Source organism: Gallus gallus, chromosome 5, assembly GCF_016699485.2.
Source record: "Gallus gallus isolate bGalGal1 chromosome 5, bGalGal1.mat.broiler.GRCg7b, whole genome shotgun sequence".
NCBI classification, from domain to species: Eukaryota; Metazoa; Chordata; class Aves; order Galliformes; family Phasianidae; genus Gallus; species Gallus gallus.
The window spans coordinates 35,600,383-35,627,825 of NC_052536.1; the positions used below are offsets into that span (position 1 = coordinate 35,600,383).

Here is a 27,443-nt window from a genome sequence, read left to right on the forward strand (position 1 = left end):
TGCTGCTGCTGTTCCATAAAGCAAACCAATGAAGTGAAGGCAAATGCTTTTCCTTGCCTGCTGGGAACACGCATTATTTTCTTACTGAGACAAATCCCAGGGGGCAGGACACCCTGTTTTTAACTTTCTTTTGTTTCTCCTTTACAAGGCACAAGGTGGGGCCTTTTCCACAGGTCCAGAATTTGCTGCCCCCCCTCCCCTTTTTTTAATTCTTTTTCTTTGTGAGGGGTGATAGTTCCTCCATCTGCAGGCAGCTGTGCTGGAAGGACTGCATGCTTTAATGCTTTTTTCCTGAGGTGAAATCCTGCTCGTGAGACTTCAGCCCCCTGCCACCCCAACGGGCGGAGAGGCAGATGTGAGGGGGACGCAGAGCAGGCCGAGGAGCTCAGTCCGGCCCTGCCTGAGGAGCCTGTTCCTGGTAGTGATCCCCTGTACGTTTCTCCCCTGGCTCTCCTGGCTCTGACTGCCGCAACTGGAGGACGCAATGCCTGAGGTGGGGCTCGCGAAGGCGCCCAGACCACACGCGTTTCCCCCTTTCCCGGGCAGCGGCCTATGGACGGGAGCACTGCGGGGCCCACCAGGCCCCAGTGGCCCTCTCTCAGCGCCCCGCCCCGCCGGGCGGTGTGACGGGCGGCGCCGCCCGGTTGCTCGCCTCCCTGGGCCGCCGCGGGCCGCTGCCGCCCTCCCCCGGCGCCGCGGCGGGCGGGAGGATGGAGCAAGGGTTGTCCGCCATCACCCTCTACTGCGCGCCCGCCACCGGCCCCGCGGCCGCCGCCTGCGCCATGGAGCCCGAGCAGGTGAGCGGGACCACCGGAGCTCGGCGGGGAGAGGCCGGGGAGGCTCGGGCGGGGCCGCGGCGTGCGTGGCCGAGCCCAGCGGGAGGGCCGGTGGTCGTGTGGGCAGCAGCCGGAGCCGCTCTGCCCTTCAGTGCGCTGTAGTTACAGCCTGCAGCGCAGGCGTCTTCTGTTTCACGGGCGAGCAGCGCCTTACAAATCGCTTGATAAATATTGCATCAGGGCGGCTTTCCGCTTCCAGCCAGCGTGTCAGTGGCGGAGCCGAGGTGTCAGAGATCCCTGCCTCGGGCGCATGCGACACCGGGTCTCGGGCGGATTTTGACCTGCAGGGCGCTCACCCGCCCGGCTGAAGTCTCCGGCGGCGGCTCAGGCTGTGCGCTCGGTGCTCCCGTGCCGCGCCTTGGCTGTGCGCTGCCGTCCCGAGGCTTGCGGTTCCGAGGGCTTCTCACAGCTCTGCTCTCCCAACCCTCACTTTGTCGTCTTCTGCTCGCGGAAGACTCGTGCGGTTTAATTTCGCTTGAAACACGGGGTAGAAAGTTAAGGAGAATGCACCGAAAATAAAAATAATACAAATGCAAGCAGGCAGGATAGCACGGGCAGGACTGTGCCTTGATTAGTATTACAGCCTCCCAGCGACCAGCGGCGTCGGGCCAGCAGCTCTTTGTGAACTGACTAATTACTCATCCTTCTGCGGGAGTGTGGGCAGCACGGGTGTGGTGTTTTGGATCAAAAACTCAGTACGTGATCCCAGGTTCTGACAGACTGGAGGATGACAAAGTGAGTGGTCTGTTCTCCTCTTTGTCATTTGCTTTTCCTTTTCCTCTCCTCAGTGAAGGTTGAGGTTGTTGCATTGCCCTGCGTTAGCTGTGCTGGGCGCCGCCAGCCGCAGGTGTCCTGACACATTTCATCCTTAATCGTAGTTTATTTGTTGAGGCATTTTGATTGTGGGCTGGAATTCCACGGTGCTGGGCATTGTACCAGCACAGCTGAAGTGCTTCCTACTCTGAGTGCTTCTGCCAAAAACTGAGGTGAGAGGGAGGTGAAAGGAGTAATGAGGAACAGCACTTTGGGATGTAACCTTCCAACAGGGGAGATGTGTGAGGGTCATAAAGTGAATTACAATTCTAAGGGGGCATTTGAAAGGAAAAGGAAACAGCTTGACAGACTTCACAGAGCATCTTCACTACTAAAGCTGAAGCAGAAAGCACAAAGATAACTAGCCTCATGTTTAATAGCCGACAGTATGGAAGCCAAAGTAAATGCTTGTATAGCATTTATTTGTTATGCCTTGTGCTGGGGCCTTCAGGACCTGTGTAATGTGGTGGTGGGGATAGGCCTGTGGAAGAAAACGAGATGGCAACCTGACCAGAGCTGTGCCCATGAGGGGTGATCTGCATGACAGCTCCCTGTGTTGGAAAAAAGGTAAATGTGTGAGGCCTCAAACTGAAGATACTGCTGTGTCTTGCTATAAAGTGAGTCTGGGTGGTAATTATAGATTAGATCTGTATTGCCACATTTCTGAGCAGACCCTGTTGGGAAGGGAAATGAAATGTACTGATGCTGGGCTTCTGCTTGCAGCTGCGAGAGGTGGCTCTTCTTGGTGTTGTGCACGTGAAAATTAAAAGGACAAAATGCCACAGTGATGACTGGAAACACGTCTAGGTTTGCTGCCCATGTAATAATCAAAGCGGCAGCTGATGTGTTTTATTTTATTCAATAAATGTAGGTCTCTGGAGCAGATCACCAAGGGAAATGTTTCATTGTTCCTTGATGGCTCTTTTTTGTTGTATTTTTTTTTGTATTGACTGCATTTGTTCAAAATGTTGTACCAGCACCAACTGTGCTGAGCTCCATTCCATACGTAGTGTAAGAGGGGTATGGGATGCACTGAGAAGTGTACGGTTTCCATAGCCAGAGAATTAAAGCTTGCTTTCACATTTTAAAAATGTACTGCGCTACTTTTCTAAGCTAAGAGATATTTGAAGTGTTTGAGTTAAATGAATCAAAATCAGCAGAAGGGTTTCTAGGAGCTTGTAGTGAGGCTCACTGTTATTGATCACAATAAATAGCCATAAGAAATTGTGCTCTTCAGTACTGTGACTAACCAGGAAAAATGGAATCATTGTACTGTGCCAAGGGACAAGTGTGAAATTTTTGTAAGAGGCCAATTCTGTAGTGCTCTGTGCTCCAAAAAACACAGAAGCAACTTGCAGTGAGGGGTGCCTGCCCTCGCAGCGGCACGAGGGACGCTCCCTGTGCTCAGGCTGTTCCACTGTTTCAGCACTCATTTCTGTAGCTTCGCTGTTCTACTCCTGCAGTTTCCAGGACTGAAACTCAACAGAGAGAGTCCACGAGGCCCCAGGGCTGTCAGCTTTGTGCTTCTGCATGGAAATGTAATGCCGTTTCAGCTAGGTTATACCACTGAAAACTTCAGTCTGCCACTTCATTCTGCTTTGTTCCTCCAGAAACACACACACAATGCGCCACGGTAGCTAAAGAAACACTGCAGGAAGCCAAAATGACTTGCAGTTTTCTGCAGCTGCAATGTGAGGGCTAGAAGGGATGATGAAAGTGTGTACTCCCTCTCCACGTTGTCAGGGATAGCATGTGATTGGTGTATTCCCACCCTCTTCTGTGGGCATGAGATAAATCTGTTGCCTGGAATGAAGTAGGCAGTTCTGCCCCCCTACTTTCACCTGTCTCACTGCACTGTCCCCATTGGTTTTCCTACTGAACGCAGCGTAAGTGGCAGGAAGAGCGATACTGTGTTTAGGATTAAGGATAATCCTACAACTGTGTGTTAAAAATGCACATTTTTACCAATATTTTGGTCTGTGAAGGCTGCTAAGGTCATATAGGCAGGTAGTCAAAAATTGGAGTGTGTTCATTTTACGCGAACTTAGTTCTATGTATGCATGCATACGTTTCCTTCCCTCAGTTCTTTATGGTACACTTCTACAGTACACGCGCCTGTGTGCTTTTTAAAAACCTGCATGGTACATTAAAAGCAACTGGTTAACATTTCCTGTCTTCTGTGTCCTTCTCTGTATAACAGCAGTGCCTTCAAAACACCTTTTGCATTTGTTGCAGTAGTATTTAAGTGCTCTGCCAAAATGAAGGTTCTCTTTTGATGGATACAATACAAAACTTACTAAAATTCTCTGTCCACGTGAATTGTTACCCTGAAGAATTATGGACTGGCCTTTGAACCAGAAGTAAAGCTTTCCCAGTGCTTTTTCTTAGACTTGAAGACTGCACTGTAGTATTCAGCAGCTGGAAGAACAAACCCACACTTCTCTTTTTCATCCATCCTTACATGCTAAATTAAATGTGCTTTTTTTCATGATCCCTCGTACTAATGGTGATTGCTGATGTATACTAAACAACTTAAAATTCTTAAACACATCATGAAGTTTTGGAAGGGAAAAGTCCAGTTTTTCAGCTTACTGCATAGAAGTGTACGTGAGGTAACTTATTTTTTTCTTCTATGTAGCAACTTGCAAATGGAGATAGAGGCTTTGAGAATGTGGAGCTGGGTGTCATAGGAAAGAAGAAGAAAGTTCCAAGGAGGGTTATTCACTTTGCAAGTGGAGAAACAATGGAAGAATATAGCACAGATGAAGAGGAAGATGAACAAGAGAAAAAAGACCTGCTGCCTCCTGTAGATCCTGTAAGTATCTTGATACGTTTCTGCTTACTGGCTTATTGGATAGCCACTTGTGTTTTTTCCTTTAGTTTTGATGTCACAAATTTGATATGGTGTATAAAAGACTCAGTTAATTCAATTGGCTTTAGGCAATGAGAAATCTTAGAAGTATTTGCCACATCCCCAGTCTTGTGTTTCTTTTATGACAACCCCACAGACTGGTATCCCAACTATTTCTTCTCTACCCTCCTACAGTTCTGTCTTCCCATAAATTGAGTCTACAGTCCCGTTCCCTGCCTGTCTGTGGGACTTCATTCCTGGCCTTCTCTGGCCTTGCTTGCCTGGACTGAGCTTGAAGTGAGGTCCTGGAAATCAGCTGGATCTTTCCCCATGTGCTGAGTACTGTCAATTGGCTGGGGGTTGCTGCTTTGTGCAGCAGCCAGCCTGCCTGTGCTTTGGAGGCAAATGCCTGTTTAGAGCTGCTTGTTCTTATGCTTCAGATAAGAGTCTCTGCACACACAGAAACTGGTGGTGTTTTCTACCTGACATAAGCATTGCTGGTGAAGTGACTTATGCACCATGGCTTGGGAATCCACAATTAAGAAATGCTGTGTTTAAAGCTTGCTAATTACTGCATGACTAGCTGCTGTATTTATTTGTGTGTTCATCCTTCCCAGGGATGCAAAAGGGAGGGATTTCAGTGAAGAGTTTGACTTTCTTTTCTTTCTTTCTCTTCTGAAGAAGTGGTGTGGCCACAAGGGGTTTGCTTTGTGAAGGACTGTCAATCAGTTCTCCTTTATTCCCTCCGTAAAATTAATTTAGCTTGCAGAAAAAGTAATAGTTTGAGGATTGAGCTGCTATGGGAGTATGAGGCTCCATACGACCGGGGCTCCATGGGAATTCATGTATAAAGCTGTTGCATTCAGACTCAGATGGACCGATGATATTGGTACCTCTTTCTTATATACAAAGAAAAGTAACATTAGCCTGAGAGCAGGTGTATCAGTATAAAAATGCATGTCGAGTTTACACGTTAATTAAAGCATAATCATTGAAAATAAATATATTTAACTTATAAACAATTGGAAAATGATAGCTGTTAAGCTACATCGTTGGGTTGGGTATTTTTGTTGTTGTTGTTTTTTTTTAATTCCCCCTAAGGGTTTACTCCAGAAGTGCAGGAACTGTGAAACTTACTGAATATTACTGCAACATTAATGGATCTTCAGACTCAGATCTGTACCACACAATGAGGGCTCTGTCAGATATCCATAGATACGTACAGAGATTATTTTTTTCAATTATAATTAGCAGGGGACTCGATCTGTGTAATTTCTCTGTCATTTCCTCTCAGTAGAACAATTTCACTGCATTAGCATAATGGGAGGCTTGCAGGACTTGATACGTGTGTCATGAGGCCAGAGAAGTACACACTGCTGTACAAATGGACACTTGACTAAAAAGTCCTCAAATATTCACAACTGCCAGGAGTTTGTGGGATCATACTCCTGCTTTCCTAATACGAATTTTATTCTGAATACCAAAAAGCAAATTGTATGGTACAGTTAAAATTGCTTTATTCCACTATAGTTTATGAAATATTTAATTGTTATTACTTTTTTTTTAAATAATAAAAGAACCTTCTAAAGCAGAATACTTTATTGTGGAGCACAGTATGCCCCATTAAGCATTGCTTTTTACCTTGGCAGAATAAACTTGATTAGACCAAGGGTTGCCATTAAGTGAAGTTTACCTTATCTGCTGAATGCTTCGCGTATCCCAACTGAGCCACTGAATTGCAGAAATGTTAGTCCAAGCTGAGCTTTGATGTTTTAGCCAACAGCTGCCTTCAAAATGTTTTTATTGTAGGATTTCTATAAAAGCAATTAAGTAGTCAGTTTGCTGGGACCAGCATGTCTAAAACTTGTTATCTCGGTTGGGATACTAAAATGTATGTTGCAAATAATAGCTGTTCCTGGACCAATTTATTTTTAGAAAAAGCACATAATATTTGGAATAGAAACTTTAAATCATGAAAATTCAAAGCTCAGCTGGTATTGGCATAGTAGCAGGTTCTGAGTGAGTTTAAACTTAAGAGTTTAAACTGAACTCTTAAGAGAAACAAATATTTTGCTGTGTTGTAAAGAAACTTCTTCAGTAACTATGCCTTGGTTTAGTTACGCTGCAGAGCTAAGCAGACAATGGCAATGTCTTTCGTACTAAGCAAAGTAACATGTATGTGTTCTGATAATAGGACAACTAAAGAACTCAGTGTGATGGGCTGATGCCACCCAAAACAAATAACTATAAAATATTGAGTCTTAAGATTTGCTTTGAAGCAGTGATTCCGACACTTCTGTAAGTCATCGTTCAGTTCATTGCTGTTTCTGGATCAGTGTCCAGTCTGCTGTGTTTTTTAAGAGGGAGTTGAATCCAAAGCACAGGGCACACTTACTACATTTTTCTGATCTCTTTTTTTAAGATAACATTATTTATCATTAGTGTTCTCCTTTGCCTCTTCGGTGTTCGTAAATGCTTTGTTCATAACTGAACCTTCTATCCAAAACTAATTTTAAAATATTGTAAATCTCCTTTAATTCTGTCCACCACAACCTTCCTCTAACCAGTCCCAGAAGGTAATCTTTCTGCCTGTCCCTGGATTGTCACTGTGTTGCCTTCACCTATTAGGTGAGTAGGCAGAAACGCCTTTGCAGAGCAATTATATAGACGTTGATTGTAACCTTAGTGTTCCCCTTGAGAACATTTCAGCAGTAGAGCTGGAGAACAGATTCATTTTGTTGGAAAGACTGAAAGATACTCTTACAGGAAGATGATTCCGATATCTCCCAGTTAAAATGAGCTGAACTTCATATAGCAAAAAAGCATTATTTTATGCTATTGAGAACTCGGAAGGTCTAATTTTATTTTAAGAATTTGGCAACGAGGGAGGAAAATCAGTCAATGACCAAAAAACTGCTATTCATCACACAATAAATGCTTTTTTTGATGCTCCTCAATCTTGTTTTCATCGTCTTGTGATAGCAGTTCTACCTGCTGTGTTCACTGAAGGACTTGTTATACCAGTCATTAGTCAATCAGTAATTAAGCTCATTAAACTTGCGTCTTGACACAGTAAACAATGGAAAAGTATCTGTTTGGCAATATTTAACTCATAGAACACAATTTGCTTTTTCCTAAATCCGTAAATGATTCTTCAACTCATTTGGCCATTTTCTCTGAGGAAAAACACACACTCACTGCAAACAAACAAACAAAAAAAACCCAACCAAACAGGAAAAACCCCAACAAAACAAAGCAAACAAAGCCAACCCAACAAAAAACAAAGTGACAAACCTACAATCTACAAGCTCAAAAAGTGTTATTAGGGACTGAAATCTGGCAAAAGAAATATGGATGTGGATTGTTTATAGGGCACATTCAGAAGTTCAGCAGAGTGTGTCTGCTCCCTTAGGCAGCACTATACTAGGGAGCAATATCATGTTCTGTTGCTGAATCATAGCCCTCTTGGTTTTATCAGTGGGTGAATTCATTATGTTAATTCCTACCTAAAATGCAGTGTGCTAACACCTTCTGTACGTGGACTTGGACAGATCATACTGCAGCTGAGTTTTAGATTAGAATTGTGCATTAGGATGTTTTACACTTGATTTTAAATTACAAATAACCATTATATTTTTAATTTTAAAAAACAAAATTATATCATGATAGCAAAATAGTACAGTTAAGAATTGTAGAAACATATACTTAAGAGAATGATGGTAGAAGAAATACTGTTCCCTCATATTAAACTAGTGTCCTGCATTCCATTCAAGAAATACAGTATTATCTGTCCTTGTTTTGATTACACAGAACATTAAGGCTTCTCTGGACAAAGAAGATACATAACATCAGGGTGTGCAGTTCTTACTGAACTGACTTTGGTACTGTAAGACCTGACTTTGGTACCATTTTCCAGTGTCATTCAATAAATCAAAGACACTTCATATAGTACTATTAATTTGTATTCAGCTTTTGCATAACATTGATGTTCTTTTCACCCATAAGGTTCTTGTTCTCTCCAGTACCACTTCTCACCTCATATTTGGCTTTCTTGCTTAGGTATCTGAGGTTCTGTCAGAAGCTGCCCCAACTCACCCTGAGGAAGTAAGGAAAAAAGAACAAACAGAGGAGAGTTATTTCTCCCGGATGTGTTCACGTGTTCCTGCTTGTTCTCAGTGGTGTTTACTCTCCAAGGCATTTCATTTTACTGTTGAATCTTCATTACGTGGTTTCTTCTGGCTTTGTATTGCCTTTTGAGAGACTTGAAAGAATGTTCCTTTTTTAAACTATCAGAGCTAACACAAAAGTATTGGACTGAGTGAAGAAGTATCTAGCTAGGCCAGAGGCACGTTGTAGGAAGCAGAGGTTTGTACAAAGTTGAACTTACAATTACTTCTAACATAGCAAACTGTTCTTTAATTGTGGTGGGGAAATAGTGGAAATAAAGCATCTCTGTGCCTGCAGAGACTCAAATTTAATGTTTGTGGTACTGCAGTAGGACATTAGAATATTCTGTGTCTGATTTACTTCTGTCACATCGAAGCTCAGCTTCTCTTTTTATCCTTAAATGTTAAAGGGGCTCCTGTAGCTTCTTACTTACTGCTGCACAGCAGGCTTTTGTTTGTTCTGTGCGCTGTGTGAGTGCTTTCTGACCTTGTCACCTCGTTATGAAGGATTGTACAAAGGCTTGTCAATGCTGTTATTTGCACCTGGGGCAAGGAGCTTTTCCAGCACTTTTTTTGAGTTCTTCAACCGAACAAACTGAGAAATGATTGTCGGTAGCTTGTCTGCCAACTGCGTACGTAATCAACAAGCTGGAGGTGCTTTTGTATAAGTAGGATAGCAGCTGGTTTTGCTTACACATTTACCTTGGCAGGACATTTTCCATATCCATTGCCAAAAATACGTAGCATCTGTTTTACTTCTGCCTGCCAGCTTGAGCTTCTTGCTTGACAGATTGTACTCGCGGATGAGATTTCCCCAGAGTCTTGTCTTCTCAGTGCTGAACAGCCCCACCTCTCTCATCCTTCCTTCATGTGGAAGATGATCCAGTCCCTTCACCATCTTAGTAATTGTACATCCCGTTAGGGTTTGCAAACTTATCTGTGTCCAGTTTGCTTAAGTATTCTGGAAGCAGATCCTCTTGTACTGTCTTTCTTACACCACACCTTGCTCTTGTCCTTTAGATTTCTGAAGTCCAGTCTTACAAGGAAATGTGGGATGAATGCAGTTTTCACAACCACAGACTTTTCCATGTCTTGTGTCATCAGAGCCTCTGCCCCCTTCTGCAGTAAGCCTGCGTCGTCTTCTTGCCCCTTACGTATTTACAGAGGAACTTCCTGTTGCCTAGTGTGTTCTCCTGAAGCCCAGAGTTATGATTTTGCTTTTTGCTTGGCTCCTTCCTCTCAGCATTCTGAACTTCACCATCTCGTGGTCACTGCAAGCAAGGCTGCCCCAACCCTACCTATCCCCAGTGAGGCTTTCCTCGTTGGTGAACATGAGGTCCAGAGCACCTCTTCTTGTGTCAAGAAACAGTGGTCAGGACCATGCTGGGTTTATGCCCTGCTGTGTTGTTCCTCCAGCAGGTTTTATGGTGATGGAAGTCACCATTGAGACTGTTTCTAGCTGTGTGTAGCAGGCCTCAAAAATTTGCTCTTCCTGGTCATTTGCCCTATAGCATCCACATGCTACACTGTCACCCATAGCGATTTAATCCTTGCCTGTAAGCTCTCAGCTGGCCCTTATCCAAGCCCAGGCAGAGCTCCATGAACTCCAGCTGCTCTTACACAAATGGCGGAACCCCATCTTTTTCCTCACAGCCCTTTTGCTGTTCTCTCATTATTATCATCAGAGAGTATCTGGTTAGCCCAGTTCTCTGCTTGGTCTGACAGAATTCACAACATAATGAAAAGGTCCTTATAGTTATAGGAAGTATTTGGGGATTGAGCTGGATGCTTGTTGCTTCCTAAGTCTGGGAGCAGGAAACAAAAAATGGTGAAATTAATGTTCCCAGATGTAAAGCATGGTTATTTTTTATATCTTGTAGTGACATCCTGCTTCAGGTATGCCTGGTCTATACTTACCATAAAGCAAAAATATTGTGGTAGCTGCAAATAGGTGCCACTGCAGATTTTGTTCCAGATCTATTTGAGCATTTGCATGTCCTACTATGTATCTTTAACATATAGCCATACACGTTGGTACTTTTTGTTGTTACAGACAACGCTCACGTGGGGACCCTACTTATGGTTTCATATGCTGAGAGTTGCCACATCGACCTTATCAGGTACTGATTCACTTAATTCTTAGTTAAACACGTGGAAGAATATTGAGTCACTCTGACAGACTGTAAATAAACTTTGCAGTCTACTGGTCATTTTCAAAAGTATGAATGAGATTGTGGTGTTTTCCCCTTGCTTTAGGCAGTCATGTTATTTATTTATTTATTTTCAATCAACAACTGTTGTATGAAGCATGAATCCTTCTGCTGAACACTTCCATTTTTCTATTTGTCTCCATATGGAGTTATGGCGATGCTGGCAAGGGAGCGTATCAGCTTCCTATTAAGTCTTTTATGGAACCATTTTGAGTGATGTTATTTGGAAAGAATTTTTCACCTAACTAAATCATCAGAATTTACTAAAACAACTGGCAAGTATCCTAAGAGTATACCTAGTCTTGTACTTTTCAACAGACTGCTGAGGTTGCAAGATAGACAAAAATAGGACTTACTGTCCAGAGTCTTAAACTCCCTACACAGAAGCTTCTTTGACCTGTGGACCTCATAAAGATTTGCTAAGTTTTTAGTATGCTTGTCCTAGTCTGTGTTCTTCCCAACATGTGAAGTATTTTGTATTGTATATTGACAAATATTTGTGGGATTTTCATCACTGTACAGCCTGATTGTATTTAAAGGACTATTGGCAGTCTGTCCAATCCATCTATTGATTAAACTATTATTTTTAGAAACACTTTACACTACAATCCTGTTCATTGCCATATCTCTTCTTCATTCACAAAAGTAGATATCACTCTCCTTTTTTTTTTTTTTTTCAGAAGTGTTTTATGGGTTTATGGACTGTTAGATGCTTCCTTCTTCCCTCCCAAGTTTTGCCTTCTGTGTTTGCCATTTGAACTGATCTTTTGAGAGAGCTCTGTCTGTAAGGTTATCTATAAAATGACTGTACACTCACAGAACCATTCAGTTGATGACTTCTGTTTTCACTGAGGATGACTGAGTAACTTACTTACATCCTAAGGGCAGATTTGTAATTTGAAGTGCAATATATTTAATTTCTTGTTTGCTTTTATTGAAGCAATAGTGCTTTAACCATCATCTTGATAAAGCAACCAACTGACGCAAGCCCACCTGTGCTAAATAACTTTCATTTTCTGGTATCGTTAGACTGAAGGGCCGCTGTAGTTGGTAGCCATATGTTTTTATCTAATTTTCAGTTAAATTTCAGTTAAAAGCTTAACTTTTAATGGATGCCCTAGCAAAACAAACCTGGATGCAAAGCTAAATCCGTTAGAATGCAAACACTACTACTATCAAGGTTTTCATTAATTTCCATATTCTTTTTTTGTTCATTCTCTTTCTTAAAGAGCAGTTATTAATATATTAAGCTAAGATCTATACACAAGTAGCTTAGCGTAGCAGATTTTCTCTTCTGAGTGATGTACAGTGATGGAAAACCATTCAGGAAAATTGACGCCTTTTACAGTGGAACTGTGTTCAATAACTTTCTTCTACATATTAATCATTTATAAACTTCTATTTGTTTTCAGTGTGTGATTTCCTTGGGGAAAAGATTGCATCTGTTTTGGGAATAAGCACTCCAAAATACCAGTATGCCATCGATGAGTATTACAGAATGAAGAAAGAGGTATGTGTGTGAGATTGGGCTCTTAAACTTTTTTTCTCCCTACTTATCTTCCCTGACATTTTCAAAAATAAAATCTGTACTCCTACTTTGATTACTGAAATGAAGTTTCGGAACCTCTGTTTCAGCTCACCTTCAGTTTTCACCTGACACGTGATTTATGTTTGCTTATCCACGAGCATTTTCTCATCAGATTGTCGGTCTTAGAATTGGTTGGGTCCTGACCACTGCTCTGCTTGCTTCTCTTCTACAACACATTTTAAAGTCAAAAGTGTAAGAAAGTTGAAAGGAACACTCGAAGGAGGCAGCTGCCTCACTTTACTCAGTTAAAGTAGGTGTACTTTTCAACTCTGAATTCAAGGGCAGATTGAACGTTACGTTACCATTTATTCCAAACTGTGACTGAAAATGAATGCTAGGTAGCCAGTACCTTTAACACTTTTAACACTTATTTTAATAGCTTTTTTATTATTAAAATAGCATTGAAATGCTTCATAGAAAGTAAATCTATCACTACTGTTCACTAAAGACTGCTTATCTAGACACATCATTTTTTCTGTGTTGGTGGGACACAGTTTAACCCTTTACTTTTCGGAAGTGTAATTTCACAATTACAATAAGCTAGTGGAATTACAATAAGCTAGTGACTGTTATTAAGCAGAACAAATATTTGTGTCTTGTAATGGGAACTGATATGTTCTTACAGAATATAAGCCTTATTTACTTCAAGGAAACAGCAGCTTATGAACCTGGCTGTTTATTTTAGGAAGAAGAGGAGGAACAGGAAAACAGGATGTCAGAAGAAGCAGAAAGACAGCATCAGGAGCAGCAGAACAAGCCACAGGCTGAGGCTCCTGTCCAAACAGAGCAGCCTGAAGCAACAACAAGTACTTCCTTTGTGAATGTAAACTTCGAAAATGAGGGAGATTGCCAGTCTGTTGTGGAAAATAAACAAGATGTAGTTTCTGTCCCTACTTAAGTGAAAAGCTCTGTATACTGTAGGAAATAGAGAGTGTCAGGTGTCACAGTCTGGCTACAAGCAGAAAAATAGGATTATATTTGTTCAGTGTAATACAACTTTTAGCATTCTTATTGATCAGGAGAGAGCTAAGTGATATCTCTTCATTCTGTCAGTCTAATAAAGGCTGAGGCATTCTGCCAAATTGGCACTTCAGTTAAAATGAAAATTGTACTACAAACATTTGGTCTAAAATTGAATTTCTTGTAAAGCAAGTAAAACATTTAAATTCTTGTCTGGCACTGTGGATTGCAGATGTAGTGCTCTTTGCTACTTCTAAACACCTATTTCTGATTTGTACACTGTTTGCAACTTGGCTCTCTATGAATAGATTAGTAGGAATCAATATCCTCTAACTCACAAGTCAGAGTAGCTTCTGAATTCCCCTATTTGTTGTCACTACTGTGTGCATGTATCTTTCTGTTACTGACACAAGAGATGTTAGATTTAACGTTAATTAGATTTAAGGGCCCAATGAAACACTTTATTGTTACTCTTAACTTTAAAGGAGCCTATAAACATCCCCGAGTACATAGGTACTAGTAGCAGCACTGCTGGAAGCTGATACTGCTCAGCCGTTCCATTTAGTGCTGTAATCAAGTACAGAACTAGTGTCAGCATAAGATGCTGTCCCTCTAGATCCAAGAATTAATAGTGAACCACCTGTTCAAATACTTCCCTACATGCTCTGAATTGGCATGGAGAGTAAACTGAAGTCTTGCTAAATTAGAGTGAATGTGGTAGACGTTGTGTATGGTACCAACCTGTAACTACAACTTTTTTTTTTCCTTTTTGTCATACGATACCTGAATCAGTGTACCTAATTAACCTGAACAGGCAGTTTGTTTAACGTTCAGTTATGAGTAAGGAATGTGCTATTGCAGGTATCTTTCCCCCCCTAGTGCAGAATTCATAAATAACTGGAAGTCACAGAACCAGGCCTATGTATCGTCTTTTAAATGAAAAACAAAAAAACTTGTTTCAGTATTGAAACAAAACTCATTCTTTTTTAAGTGAAATGCAGTTTCACTCCAGTTTTTAACTGCCCCCAATTACCAATTAAAGGATTTTATTGCAATGACTGTGATCCTAGTTCTAAGTTGCAAAAGGTGAATGGTTTACATTGGGACAATCAGGAGTCACTGCTGCAGGCAGGGAAATAAGTAACTGTGTCCCAGTCACTTCCTTTGCAGAATATTTATAGATGAATGAGCAGAAAGCTTATAATATGTAGTAGCCATTTGAATAACTGTTTCTGTCCTTGAGAACTCAAAAATTTCAAGAACCTTCAGTGAATTTTTCTGTTGGATGTCATCATACTTCCCCAGCCTTATTCCCACTACCAGCTAACCAAGGAGCATGCTGGAACAGCACAGGCCAGGATCCTTGGGCATTACTTTGCAGAGCTCAGTTCCGTATTTCAGACAGCTCTCTGAACTGGTATCCCATATAACGTAAATTCTTTCTTCTCTCATGCGCCCTTCTACACTACAGCACCTCTTCTGAGAAAGATTCGGTCATCTGTTTTGATGCTCTGTTCTTTACCTTGTTTTGAATGGTAATACAGAGGGTGCTGACAGCTGTGTAAAATCATTCCACCCTGAAGGTCTGCAAGGGAGAGCATGGATCAGTACCTGGGGAATACAAAGAAAAATATTGGGAGTTCTTGTACCGTGGCAAAGAGAAAGCCTCACTTAGCTCAACAGTGAAAACTTTAGAGCTGAAAGATGCTTTGTTTTTCTGCCATGAAATTTATGTCAGTTGTGTTTGTTTTCTTCTGTCCCTGCTGTCTGGTATATCAGAAATACTCTCACTGCCTTGGGGTTAAACTTCTTTGTATAATATGCTGTATTACTCACTGTGCCTTAACTTAATCCTTCCTTCAGTTGTTTTTTTTGCAAACCATATGAAAGTTGTTACTTTCATAATGGTTTAGTTTTTCTGTAAATGCATTAATTGGTTATTTTATATTTAATATAATTTTTGAACTGAACGTTGGCTGTGGCTTTTCCTTGGGATTTGTGGGGTGGTTGAAATTTTATGCCTGCAAACAGGCGTGCTGCTTGTTCACTGCTTCCATTTTCCTTGAGTCACACATCCTGGCAAAAGACCCAGGCACTGACCCTCAAGGCATCTCCATGACACCACCCATTTCCTTACAACTTCATGGATTATGTATTAATGAACTTGACATTTTCAGCACTATCTCCAAGTGATAAACACAGTGCAGGACTACAACCATATCTGGCCTGTACCTCTTCTAACTTCATCTGAAATATGAAACGCTTATGTAAATTTATTAAATCAGTAAAACACTCATTCTTTAACTACTGCTGTAGCTCAGCTATATAATTAAGTTAAATTCCCTATAATGCTTACACAGGAGGTTATGGTGGTAAAAGCCTTTATACAGGTGTTTGGATTAGTTTTGTCCAGACCTAAATCTAGTGCAATTGTTTCTGTCAAAGAACCTCTTAAGAAGTAGATAAACAACTAACTGTTGAACTGATGGAATAGTTAGCCTTCTGTTAGGCACTTACAGCTAAACATATAAAGAAGGAAAATGCCTACGTCATTTACCTCTTATGGAAGATTTTTGCCTTTAGGGTAGACTGCTTAACAGCGCTGTCCTTAGACAAAGCCATGCAGAACACTGTGGCTGAGTGGATACAGGCCAGTGCTGAGAGTATTCAAGAAATACATCCTTAATTTCAAGATAAATTCACATTCTAGAAAATTCAAATTAAAAAAGGCTCAGTATGTACGGAAAAAAGTCCAAAAACATTTATTTGAAAAACAAAACCAAACAAAACCACAACAGATCATAGTTACCTCTGAAACAAGACCTGTTGTTTTCATTTCAAAGGATCTGCAGAACTCATTTCTACATACTGCATTTTATCTTACGTGCCTGAGGATGATAAAGATGGAAGGGCAGCAAAATGGAAGAGGCATCAACTTAAATAATGTTCCCAGCATCCAGTAGTTAATGAAGGCATCAGTTAAGAGATATCTCAATGGATGCAGTTTACTCCTGTTGAAAGTCACGTATCATCAGCATCAGCAACGCTGTCATTATCACTTGCCACAAGGACCTCTCTGTTCTCATATGTCCAGAACCCATTCAGATCAATTAGAATACTGGTAACAGTGTCTCCTTGACTGCTATTGATTAAATCTTGAAGGGAGATTTTGTAAGGATCTTTAGGCTTTACCATATCAAAGATCTCATCCTGTGAAAGAAAAAAGTCAAAATTAGGAGGTGGGAGGGGGAAGAGCCCTCACACATTAATGAGCAGTATAACGGTTACTTTATACTGTATACAGAATGACCTTAGGATAACTAGAGCCATCCACACTAATATACAAAACAGGCCGTTAAGTCCCTAACCATGTAAAATACAAAACATAATAACAGCTACAGATAGGAACAGTGTGCTCAGCTCTCACAACTCAAATAAGAGCTTGCTTTTCTGGGAGCTTTTGGGCTCCAAATGGCAACATGAAACTTAGCTCATCCGTGTGAGTTAAGCTTTACTGAAGCTTGTACTTTTAGTACCGAAACTGCTCATGTAAGTAGGCAGTACAAGAAAATTGTATTGGCAACAGTTTTTTAGTCAACTCCATGCTTCCTTGGTCCTGAAGGAGAGATGATTCCAAATTATATGAACTATCTTGAAGTGTAAGGCACAGCAGTATATATTAATAGTCAATTTATCTATTAAATATGGAAACTACTAGCACAGTTGAATGCCAGATTTTTCTTATGCAACACATGCTGAATAGAAAGACATTTTCAAATCCACGAGACACACAAGTCAGATTCACCCCTACTACCCTGCAATTAAATACATGTCAACCTAGAAACTACAATATATATAGGTAAATTACAAAATGTTTATTCAAATATTTCATGTAGTACTCTATTTGAGAATACCAACCTTGACATCCTGAAAAGAAACTGGTTCTTGTCCATGGATTTTCATTTGTTCCTGAATAGCCTAAAAAAGAAAAGTTAGAAATAGGCAGTGCATACTGACACTGTATGACACCTTTTAAACATGCTTCTACTTGTTAAGGTGCATTGCCGTGTGACAAGGCTTTCACAGAACAGTTTGCCATCAGTTCTCTTCCACACGTAAGGCAGTGGTGAGTTAAGGAACAACCAGTGATGTGCATCTCCAAGCCCACAGTTCTTAGTATAATAAGAATCCAACTTTTATTATGACCAACATTTGAGCATTCGGAAGACAGGATATGCAGACACTCATATCACTCATTACTCAAGATTAGAATATATTAAAATCAGAAAATTCATTATTGCCTTTTTTGGGGAAGGACCATTTATAAGGGCATGTAGCAACAGGATGAGGGAAAATGGCTTTACACTGGTAGATTTAGACTAGATATTAGGAAGAAATTATTTACTGTGAGGGTGGTGAGACACTGGAACAGGTTGCCCAGGTTGTGGATGTCCCCTCCCCAGAAGTGCTCAAGGCCAGGCTGGATGGGGCTTTGTGCAACCTGGTCTAGAGGGAGGTGTCCCTGCCTATAGCAGGGGGGTTGGGACTGCATGATCTTAAAGCTCCCTTCCAACCCAAACCACTGTACGATTCTAAAAACTATCAAGTAATATGGAGTATGACAAAAGCGAGAAGCTTTTTGCAATGATTACCTGGGATGAAAAATCCCACAGCCTTACAGGCCATCACTGCATTTCAGCATTTTCCATTATTGTACCAAATTTTAGGATTACAGTGGAAACTAAAAGCATGAGCAATAGCCAACTAGAACCATCATAAGTGATTTTAACAAGTAATCATTATATATTTATTTATTATTATTATTATTTTTTAAAGCAACAAAAATGTTTTTCCTAGAATAAATCAAAACAGTTAATTTCAACTGCAGAGAAACAATGCTGAATACCTTTTGAATTCTTTCCAAGTTTTGGAATATATTTTTTAATGTTTTAAATCTTCTTACAGGCAGTTACTGGCTTCCCAGTGGGTACTGGTAATTTAAAGGGACTCCCTGCAGATCTGCATGCAGAAGCACACAGGCTATAACACCATAAACACAGAAAATGGCCTACCTGTATAAAGAGACTTACCCTAAAGAAATAATTAAGGGAAAAGACATTCAGGTATCCTTTGTTCTCAATGTCAAGCAGTTTGAAAATATATTGCAAAGCTGCAGGCTCCTTTCTGTTTTCTAATGCAAGTACAAAGTCCAGGTAGGTTTTATAGTCCTAAAAGTAGATACAATCATGTTTATTACAGTCTTCTTTCTAAATTGATTTTGCAAGCAGGAACATTATAATTGGCAGCTATTTCATTGTAGGGGATCAGTCTATTTTCTGAAAAAGACAAAATAAAATGGAAAATGGCTGCTGCCACCAACATGAACAGAAAAGTTAGTTCCCAGTGGCTGCTGAGGAGAGGAAATCTTGCCATTTTTAGATGTAAAATAGTATTCCAAACATAAATCCAAATTAAACAGGCTATATATTCTTTAAAAAATGTTTATTGTGTCTTTAGAACACTGAACATACCTAATCAGTTAATAAAAGCCATAATGGTTTTCATTAGCACCAATTAGAAGTGTTCAGAGGTAATAACCCTAGTTTTATCCAAGAGTGAACCATCTGACCAACTGAAGAACACAATCCTTAGACCAGAGAAATTGTTTGGTAATTTGTGTGGTTGAAGCTTTGGTAAACATCACAGATATGTACCTTTCTTACATTTTACTTACTTTTTTGCTTATACTGATTTTTGGTTTCCTGATCAAGATACAGTTGTGACAATTAAGGACAGAAAGCCTACAGTCCTGTGTGTGTAACATCCCTGTCTACCTTAAACATCAGAGGGTTTGCTACCATTCAGAAGGACCTCATCGGGCTGGAGAAATGGGCATCGCACTGAGTTCAGAGGGAATGCAAAGTTCTGCACATAGGGAGGAATAACCACATACACCAGCACATGCTGGGGGCTAACCAGCCAGAAAGTAGCTTTGCATAGAATAAGCTGAGAGTCTTGATGGGCAACAAAGCTGAACATACATAAGCAATGTGCCCTTGCAGCAAAGGCAGCTAACAACAGCATTTTGAGCTGCAAGAGGAAGAGCTTTACTGGCAAGTCAGTGAAGAAGATGATTCTCTGCTTATCACAGGTTAGACTGCATCTGAGTGTTAGGTTCTGTTCTGGACTCCTGAGTGCAAAAGAGTTAAGGACCTACTAAACCAAGTATAACAAAGGGCAACTAAGAGGACTTCTCCTAAGCTCAACAATTCAGCGATTCTACAAAAGATTACTAAGGGAGCAGCAATACTATATAGTAAACTGTAGCTTAGCACATTTTAGAGGTAATTAATCATCTGAAAACGGACATATTAGAAGTAGCGATACATTACATAAAGCTTTCAAAATAAGCAGCATAGATATCTTTCATTTTAACTCTAATTTGATTAGATTTCTCATACTTCACAGCTATGCAAAGCCTACAACAAAAAAAAACCACTACTGTCTTCATGAAGAAGCATACAGATTAGCTGATTAGCTACATTGCGATAGTCTCAAGCGTGCCACTTGCCTTCGTCTCTCTCACAAATTAAATGCCCTCTAAAAACATGGATACATCCATACATTTTTTTCAATGTACACTTTACGTGTTGAATGTACAAGTGGAAGAGAAGCTTTATCCTGAGCTACCTGGGTTCTGTAGCATTTCTGCTTTTCAAAACAAGAAACTTGTCTTCCAACTACACTGTAATCACCCTGATACTACAAAATTTGTTTTCTAATCTATCGATGACCAACAAAAGTTACTTTACCTTAAGCTACTCTTTTAAAAAAAAGACACTGACTGTGAGACATTTCCCTTCTTAATAAGTAAAAACTTCAATACTGTGAACAGAGTAAAATCATGCAATTACCATTTCTCCATCATAAGTTAAGCATTCCTGAAAGACGCGGTCCAGAAATATGTTGGTCAGCGTCCCCGTTCCATACCGGGACAGCTCTTCTTTGCTGAGCATGCCATTGTGATCTTTATCAAGGTTTAAGTACTGTCCTAGGAAGGAAACAGATGACAAAATATAGCACCCCTCCAGAAACAAGGGGTTTCAATGGAGAAAGAAAATTCAGCACATTTAACATTTAATTAACTTTTACCATAGAAGTTAGTTAAGTGGTAGTATGGTAGAACCACAAAAATATTCATGGATCACCATAACGAGCAACAGAAGCAGTGGGGGTGAGGAGGGGGGTTTCAAAACTCCAGTAGCAAGCTTCTAGTAGTTCCACTGTAAAGTAAGGGCTCAAAATTAAAGGCTGCTTATACTGAGAAAGGAGCACAAGCCTGAGAAAAACAGTATTTTTAATGGAACTGTTGTGATCAAAAAAGAGCTAAAGGTGATGCAAAAGCATGAACAGAACTGTCAGAAGAGAAGGAATTTTATACCTTGTGCAATAAGAAGTACAAAATGTCGAAGAATAAAACCGAGGTAAAAAGCAACATTGGAGAACAGAAACTGTAAAGAAAGTTAGGAGGATGCACTGAAAAGATGGCTAGAGGCATTGAAAAGACTGGTTATCAGGAGGAGTTAATGAGCAAAAAAGCCAGGAAAAATAACACCAGGGATTTGAATAAGTCATATAAGGTACAGGAAAAAGTGTACACATATAAAAGGAACCTACCATAAACTCTAAGTGCGGAAGGAGCAGAAAACCAATTTGTTTCCTGACTTTCTTTAGAAAGTTCTTCATCCCTTAACTAAGGGAAATACAAAGTTAGAATTCAGGAGCAGTAAAGTAAAATACAGTAGTATGTGTTAAGAGATCTTTACCTCCAGTAAGTCATCCAGGAAGCTGCAAGCTAAAATGTCCTGTATCTTTATCTTCCCTGTAGAAAGAGAAGGAAACTGTGTTTTAAGCCAACACATCTCATTTAGATGGACCTCAGTAGCAAACAAACAAATTTTTATTCTTAAGGAAAAAAAAAATCAATTGACAATGCAGACAATTAAATAATGAAACAAAAATAGCTTTTAAAATGGCAAAACAATATTTGTTGATTCTGGTAGTTATTCTGCAACTTTGAAAGCCAGAAAATTTCATAAAAACATAAACGTTCAACACAAAATGCAAAAATGAAAATTAATACAAAGAAAGCACAGGCTTAAAATGACGATTAGAATAACAGTGTCTTTTTCACTTCTTCCAAAACTATAGACCTGACAAAGCTAAGGTGGAAGACTGAGCATCTGCTGCTGTACCTTTAACTTTCTGCCACACATTCTGAATTCCCTGTTAGTTACCACGCTTTCTATTCATTTGAATTAGCTATTATGAACGCCTTATATATTAATTTCTGTAATACAGAGTACCACAACTGATGGATCTTTCAGTAAAACTAATTAGCACTGCAAGCAGACTATCAGACACACATAAAGACACATGTTTTCAGAGGAGATTAAAATTAAAATACAACACTGCTGAATGGGAGCCTACAAAGACAACAATACATTAGTCCAAAGGTAGTTTCAGTAGAAACATCTGTTTAATGTGGAAAATACATATATTTAGAATCTGAAAAACACAGACCTACCTGTTCTGAGAGGATCCAGAAAGAAGAAGAACTTTCTAACTGCTGTGCAGACATAGAAGGAGTAAAAAGATTTTTCTAAGCCATCCAGTTGTGGCAAAGTAGGGATGAGTTCTAAAATGTAGTTTTCTAAATCCTGCAGAATTAAGAGAATATACACAGAGAAGATTTAAACACTATGATTGTTTAAAGAATATGTTTGTTATACTCCACTCTGACTTAAAACTACAGCAATGCAGCAAAGAGCATAAGTGAAGGCATAAATGCAAATCTCTTCACGCAAGAAACGCTAGGTCAGACACATAACATGCACATGTGGTGCCACAACTGAAACAGTTTGCAAGCAAAAAAAAATTGTTAAAAAAGTATATGATATTCAGATTTAAATATAAACGACTTCAACTGCAACTTTTTCAAATACCAGTGTGTAATTCCTAATTGGATTATCCTATTGCTGAGTGTTCTTTACTATATTGTTTCAATTACAGCAGTAACTGCAACCTTCTTAGTTATTTTATAGTATTCACTCCTGACAGAATAGGAGAATAATTTCACTCCCACTCTGGACCCACTGTGGACATAATTTTTTTGTGATTTCTACTGTATCCTAACAGAGCCAGTAAAGAGCCAATCACATAAAACCTTGCTATCTGCAACCTCTTTTTTGGAACTACCCATAAGTTAGAAGGACGAGGAGCACTCACCACCAAGTTTCAAGCATACAGAGACTGCTATTTATCCAAATAAACACACCTCATCCAAATCTACAATATGATTTTGTTTTTGTGACACAAAAATGGAAGAAATCTGGACCTTCTCTGATTCTCTACCACATGAGTTAACACAGACAGCAACACGGTCAAGAACGTACTTACTGATTCTCTGAGGTAGCCCTGTCCTGCCACATCATATAAACTGAGACCTATCCTTGTCTGATGAAGCCACACTGTAAAACAGAAAATAGAATTATAGGAAAAAAACCTGGAGGGGTTTTTTGGGGCCTCACCATAATTTGAAGTTATTCTAAAATGCACGATGCACTGTTTAATGTGACGTGCCTCTGGATTTCCTGTTTTTCTGAGGTTTAAGCAGTCCCGCTGAAAAACCACAATCCTTTCTTCAGCTTGTAAGAGTCAGCAGTGATACGGGATACGCTGTGACCAAGACTGCCTTATAATAACCAGCTGTGAGAAATGGCTGAGCAGGTACCGTGTTTCACCTGGTACATGGAATTCTATATATTTGTTCTCTGTCACTGAATTATTTTCATGCATTAAAAACAGCTGCACAATGTGGTATACAGATTACCTGTTAAACTGTCACAGCCCACTGTGCAGTATGAAGCACTGCAGCTGCCACCCAACTGCCCTCATCTCACTTCTGATGTATAATACAACAGCAGAATTTAAATAGCACACGTATGTATTTTTGAATTGAGAAGACACGTTAATCAGATAATCTACAGGACAACGGTTAGGATCACACTGGTTACATAACTTCACTGTTTTGTACTTCACAATGCCAGCTGAATAAAGAAAATTAGAAAGATAAGCTATATAATAAGTTGATATATAATTATATTTAATAAGCTGATGGACTTCAAGGGTACAGTGAACTCCTACCTGCCAGTAATAAAGAAAACCCTCAGATCTCTATGAAAACAGCACTAGCAATCAAAGGATAGGATTCTACCGCTGTTGATGAGAACAGCAATTAATTAACAAAGCTTAAAATAGCCTCAAAAATAAAATAACTTCTCATTAAAACAGGAAGCATCAACTAACCTTTTCGCATGACATAATTGAAAAACTGCATGATAGATATCCTCCCATAAGGATCATTATGGAGTAATTTAGCAAAAATCTTTGCTGTGAAGAACTGCCTGTAAAACAAACAAAGGTATTTGTGTGCACCCGATTATACTACACTGACAGATGCAGTTCCAGTACTCCAAACCTGCAGAAAACCTAAAAGACTTTTAACACTTTTAACAATACAGAATGTGTTCTGTGTCTTCAAATATCTAATTCACTAAAAGCGACAAGTATTGAGTATATTCACAGCAAGTACACGTGTAATTGGGATCCTACCAAATAGCAATGGTGCACTCAATAAACAGCAGCAGCCTTTGATGCTCATAAACATGAGATTTTTCAACTGTCTGTGAATTTTGAATTTTATTTCAACTTAATTTCTCTGTGGTACAAGACAGTTGGTAGCTCCCAATCCTCTTCACTGATATAAAGTACAGACAACCAATCTGCTTCTGCCCGAAACTCAATTACAAAGCCATGTGTGCAACAGCAGTCTCCAACAAGAATGTATAACAGCAATACTCATCACATGACATACACAGAATATTTGGTAGGAAATGTTCCATCAAAAGATATGAGGGAATGCTGGACAATGTCACTGCAGACAAGATTCCCTCTTCAAGTGTAAAGCATGCAGTTTAGCAGCCATACTAACTTAAAAATGTTTATGATGGTGAGAATTTCTTCTTTAAAAACAAACAACACAGTATCCTCATTTCCAAACCTATGAAAATTTCCTGCAGAGATGCAGAGAAACATACCTTTGCAATGATGTAAACCGATTAGGTCAGCAATAACTTCATAAAGTCTCTCACCATTAGACTGTCATCATTTACTTGAGCAGTTAAAAGTTACAGCACCATGTAAACTTGGCCAGAATAAGCATAAACAAGAAAAGAAATGCTTACTTGCATTTAGGTCCAGCTTTTTCACCAACTTTCAAGAAGTTCTCATAGTTAATCATTGCTTCTTCCCCAATCATCGGTGATGTCTGATGTTTGTCCAGTAGAAACCACAGATTCTTGAAAAACATTTACATATTTGATTAAGAAGTTATCACTCTGTATACGTCATTGCACCTAAGAGCATCTAAAAAATGCAGGAAATATATGTAAGGCTGTCTCAATTGGGACACAATATAATTTCAACCAGCAAAACAATAAGGAGCACTTCCACTACTCTAAACTGGTGTTATAAATATGTCACTGAGATTTCTAGGGCCACATCTCTTTGTCTTCACACTGCAGTTAGCTCAACAGTCCTTGGAGTCTCTCTCAGTGATACATAAACAGAACTTATCACTTCTTCTGAGCCCACTAGAAAATTGTCAGAACACGTGGGAAAACCAGAAGCCATTGATTTATTCCTCAGGTACATCATAACAAGGAAGCTTTACACTCACATTACCAGCCCTAGACTATTCAGCACCATGGCTTTAGCTAGCGCTTCACAACAAGTCAACCTGTGTAAATACAAAGCACCTCACCAATCAGACAAGATTCTGTGGACTAACAGGAGACGCTCAAACTTCACGGAGAAAAGAAGTTTGTCAGAAATCACTGAAAGCCATACAGAAAATTTTTTCTTACCTGAAGCTCTTCATTATCCAGCAGCTCTCTACTCTTTCTTTGCAGAAAGACTGCTCTAGATTCTTCTCTTAACTTTTGAAGCAAGACTTCATCTTCAGCTGGCAGCTAGAGAAATTGTGGCATTTCAATTTTCTGTACAATGGTTCTATTGAAAAACCACACAGTCACCAAGCGTTTTTAGGCACCCCCCCCTCAAACACTTGGATGAAGTTGCTTACTTGACAGAAAGTAGTCAACTATCTAATGGAATGCTACCACAGTACCTGTTTCTTCTACAGGAATACTTCTAGAGTTGCATACTGTCTCCAATTAGTTCAATACTGACATGTTTATTTAAAGTAAGGCATCTTTGTCATGAGAGACAGAGAATTACCCCTTATTCTACAATTTATTTGTTAGCACTTTCCCACTGTTGTGGGACAGAAGGGCTTGCACACTAAACTTTTACTACTGTTATTTTAGTCAGCAGGGAGCAGCACTTCCTATTTCACAGTAGGCCTGACTCTCACAAGTGTGAACATCTACTAGACACATTTTGGTCAGAAAAACAGATGGGAGAATGGTTTGTGTGAAGATTCTGCTGATGTTTATACACAAAATTGTATAGAATTATCAGAATGGATGGCTGCATGTGTATTCATCAGCTGAAACATTGGTACTTGAGAACTCTATTGGCAGAAACTCATGATCCTGAGGATTAAGGAGTGATGCAAGGTTAGACAGCTGCTGACCAATACCGAAGGTGTCAAACTTTTGCTTTTACTCCCCCATCCCAATTTGATTTATATCACAGATAAGTTGTCTGACCACGATGATGCAAGCAACAGCTCTATCTTTAGTCTGCAAGACCAACGACCCTTTCCACAAAGTAACAGCCTACTGTGTCTATACAGAGACAGGAAGATATGTATTTGTAACAACAGTATGCCAAAACAGTGAAAACAAGAATCACAGAATGTATTAGAATAGAAGGGACCTTAGAGATCATCTAGTTTCAAGCTACAGTTGTGGGCAGGGTTAAGAAGTATCTCTGAAAGAGAAACAGGACTTGTTACCTTTATTAAACACCCAAGTCTATGGTCCAGCTAGGAAACTCGCATATTCTACCATAAGGTGCTCGGTAACTATTTGAAACTGCTGAAATTCACATGTATGCAAACTCAAAGATAAATTATGCTTAACAATTTGCATCTTTCAGAGCTCAACCTACTTCAGCTTCGGGAGCTGAAATGCCCCTTTGAATAAGGTTTTTTTTTTCCCCTATCACATAAAATAGCCTCTTGTTTAAATGTACCTGGACACCTCGCTTACCCTGTAATAAAATCGTGGTATGTTTGCATACGACGTATTGACACTAGCTCTTCCTCCTTTCCATTCCATGTAATACTTTGTGAACAACTCCATCTCTTCATCTTTCAGTTCCTGTTCGCTCTTTTTGGCTAATTAACACAGAAAAGGATTTTCAGATCGGACCCCAAGGAGAGCTCTGACATAACGAGGTGCTCGAAAAACAGCATTAGCAGTACGGCTTACGCAGCCCCACGAACGATCAGAACAGGAGGAAGGGGATGGAACGCCCGCCTCCTGCAGACACCACAGACACAGGACCTGCGCGTCCCACCTCAGTACGTGCCGAGGGCCGCTTCCAGCAGCCGCGCGCGCCCGACGCTCTGACGGCGCGTGTATGACAGACGCGGTCACGGCTGACAAAGCAACGTTACAAGCGCCAGATTCTTTTTTAAAGCCCTGCGTCGCGGCTCGAAACCGCTCCCTCCCGCCCACCCCTCCTGAAGCGCCCCGCTCCCAGTGACATCCCCGCGGCCCCGCGCTCACGGGTACAGCGCGCTGCCAGGCGGTTCCTCAGGCTCCGCTTCCAGTCCATGGCCCCGCCGCACCTCACGGCGGCCCCGCGCATGCGCGGTACGCTGCTCGGCGCGATCGACCCGCACTTGACATGGCGGAACGAGCGGAGCGCTGTGGAGCGCTCTGATAGGCCGCGCCGGGTCACGTGCTGCCCCACAAGTTGCCATTG

The 27,443-nt window shown here is 40.4% G+C and overlaps 2 protein-coding genes across 6 annotated transcripts; one reads left to right on the top strand and one right to left on the bottom strand.

Annotated features, from left to right (window-relative positions):
• The first annotated feature begins 676 nt into the window (after positions 1-676).
• Positions 677-15,394, top strand: FAM177A1 (family with sequence similarity 177 member A1). The gene is made up of 5 exons (NM_001031202.2): positions 677-797; positions 4,288-4,464; positions 10,720-10,786; positions 12,289-12,386; positions 13,150-15,394. Exons 1-5 carry the CDS (start codon positions 711-713, stop codon positions 13,360-13,362), a joined length of 642 nt encoding a protein of 213 aa, NP_001026373.2. The 5' UTR covers positions 677-710; the 3' UTR covers positions 13,363-15,394.
• Positions 12,815-27,333, bottom strand: PPP2R3C (protein phosphatase 2 regulatory subunit B''gamma). Of its 5 annotated transcripts, XR_001466806.4 has the most exons (15): positions 27,245-27,333; positions 26,723-26,850; positions 25,412-25,516; positions 24,731-24,843; positions 23,793-23,890; positions 22,884-22,954; positions 22,012-22,144; positions 21,251-21,306; positions 21,102-21,177; positions 20,339-20,475; positions 18,515-18,652; positions 17,343-17,402; positions 16,234-16,634; positions 15,982-16,130; positions 12,815-15,035 (listed from the first exon to the last, which is right to left on the bottom strand). XR_001466806.4 is itself a non-coding variant. In XM_421240.8 (13 exons), exons 1-13 carry the CDS (start codon positions 27,324-27,326, stop codon positions 16,446-16,448), a joined length of 1,386 nt encoding a protein of 461 aa, XP_421240.4. In that variant the 5' UTR covers positions 27,327-27,333; the 3' UTR covers positions 16,164-16,445. The 5 variants fall into 5 exon arrangements, 3 of the variants coding, with proteins under 3 accessions (XP_421240.4, XP_025006850.1, XP_040557886.1); XR_005860502.2 differs by lacking the exon at positions 12,815-15,035 and having other exon boundaries at positions 15,279-16,081; XM_421240.8 differs by lacking the exons at positions 12,815-15,035; positions 15,982-16,130 and having other exon boundaries at positions 16,164-16,634.
• Positions 27,334-27,443: the final 110 nt, after the last annotated feature.

Excerpts from the sequence above, each read along its gene's own strand:
- FAM177A1 (NM_001031202.2), top strand. The coding sequence starts at position 711 with ATGGAGCAAGGGTTGTCCGCCATCACCCTCTACTGCGCGCCCGCCACC. Across the intron at positions 4,465-10,719 it reads TGCTGCCTCCTGTAGATCCT|ACAACGCTCACGTGGGGACC; the intron begins GTAAGTATCTTG and ends TTGTTGTTACAG. Across the intron at positions 10,787-12,288 it reads TGCCACATCGACCTTATCAG|TGTGTGATTTCCTTGGGGAA; the intron begins GTACTGATTCAC and ends ATTTGTTTTCAG.
- PPP2R3C (XM_421240.8), bottom strand. The coding sequence starts at position 27,326 with ATGCGCGGGGCCGCCGTGAGGTGCGGCGGGGCCATGGACTGGAAGCGG. Across the intron at positions 25,517-26,722 it reads TACCACGATTTTATTACAGG|CTGCCAGCTGAAGATGAAGT; the intron begins GTAAGCGAGGTG and ends CAATTTCTCTAG. Across the intron at positions 18,653-20,338 it reads TAACTTATGATGGAGAAATG|GACTATAAAACCTACCTGGA; the intron begins GTAATTGCATGA and ends ATCTACTTTTAG.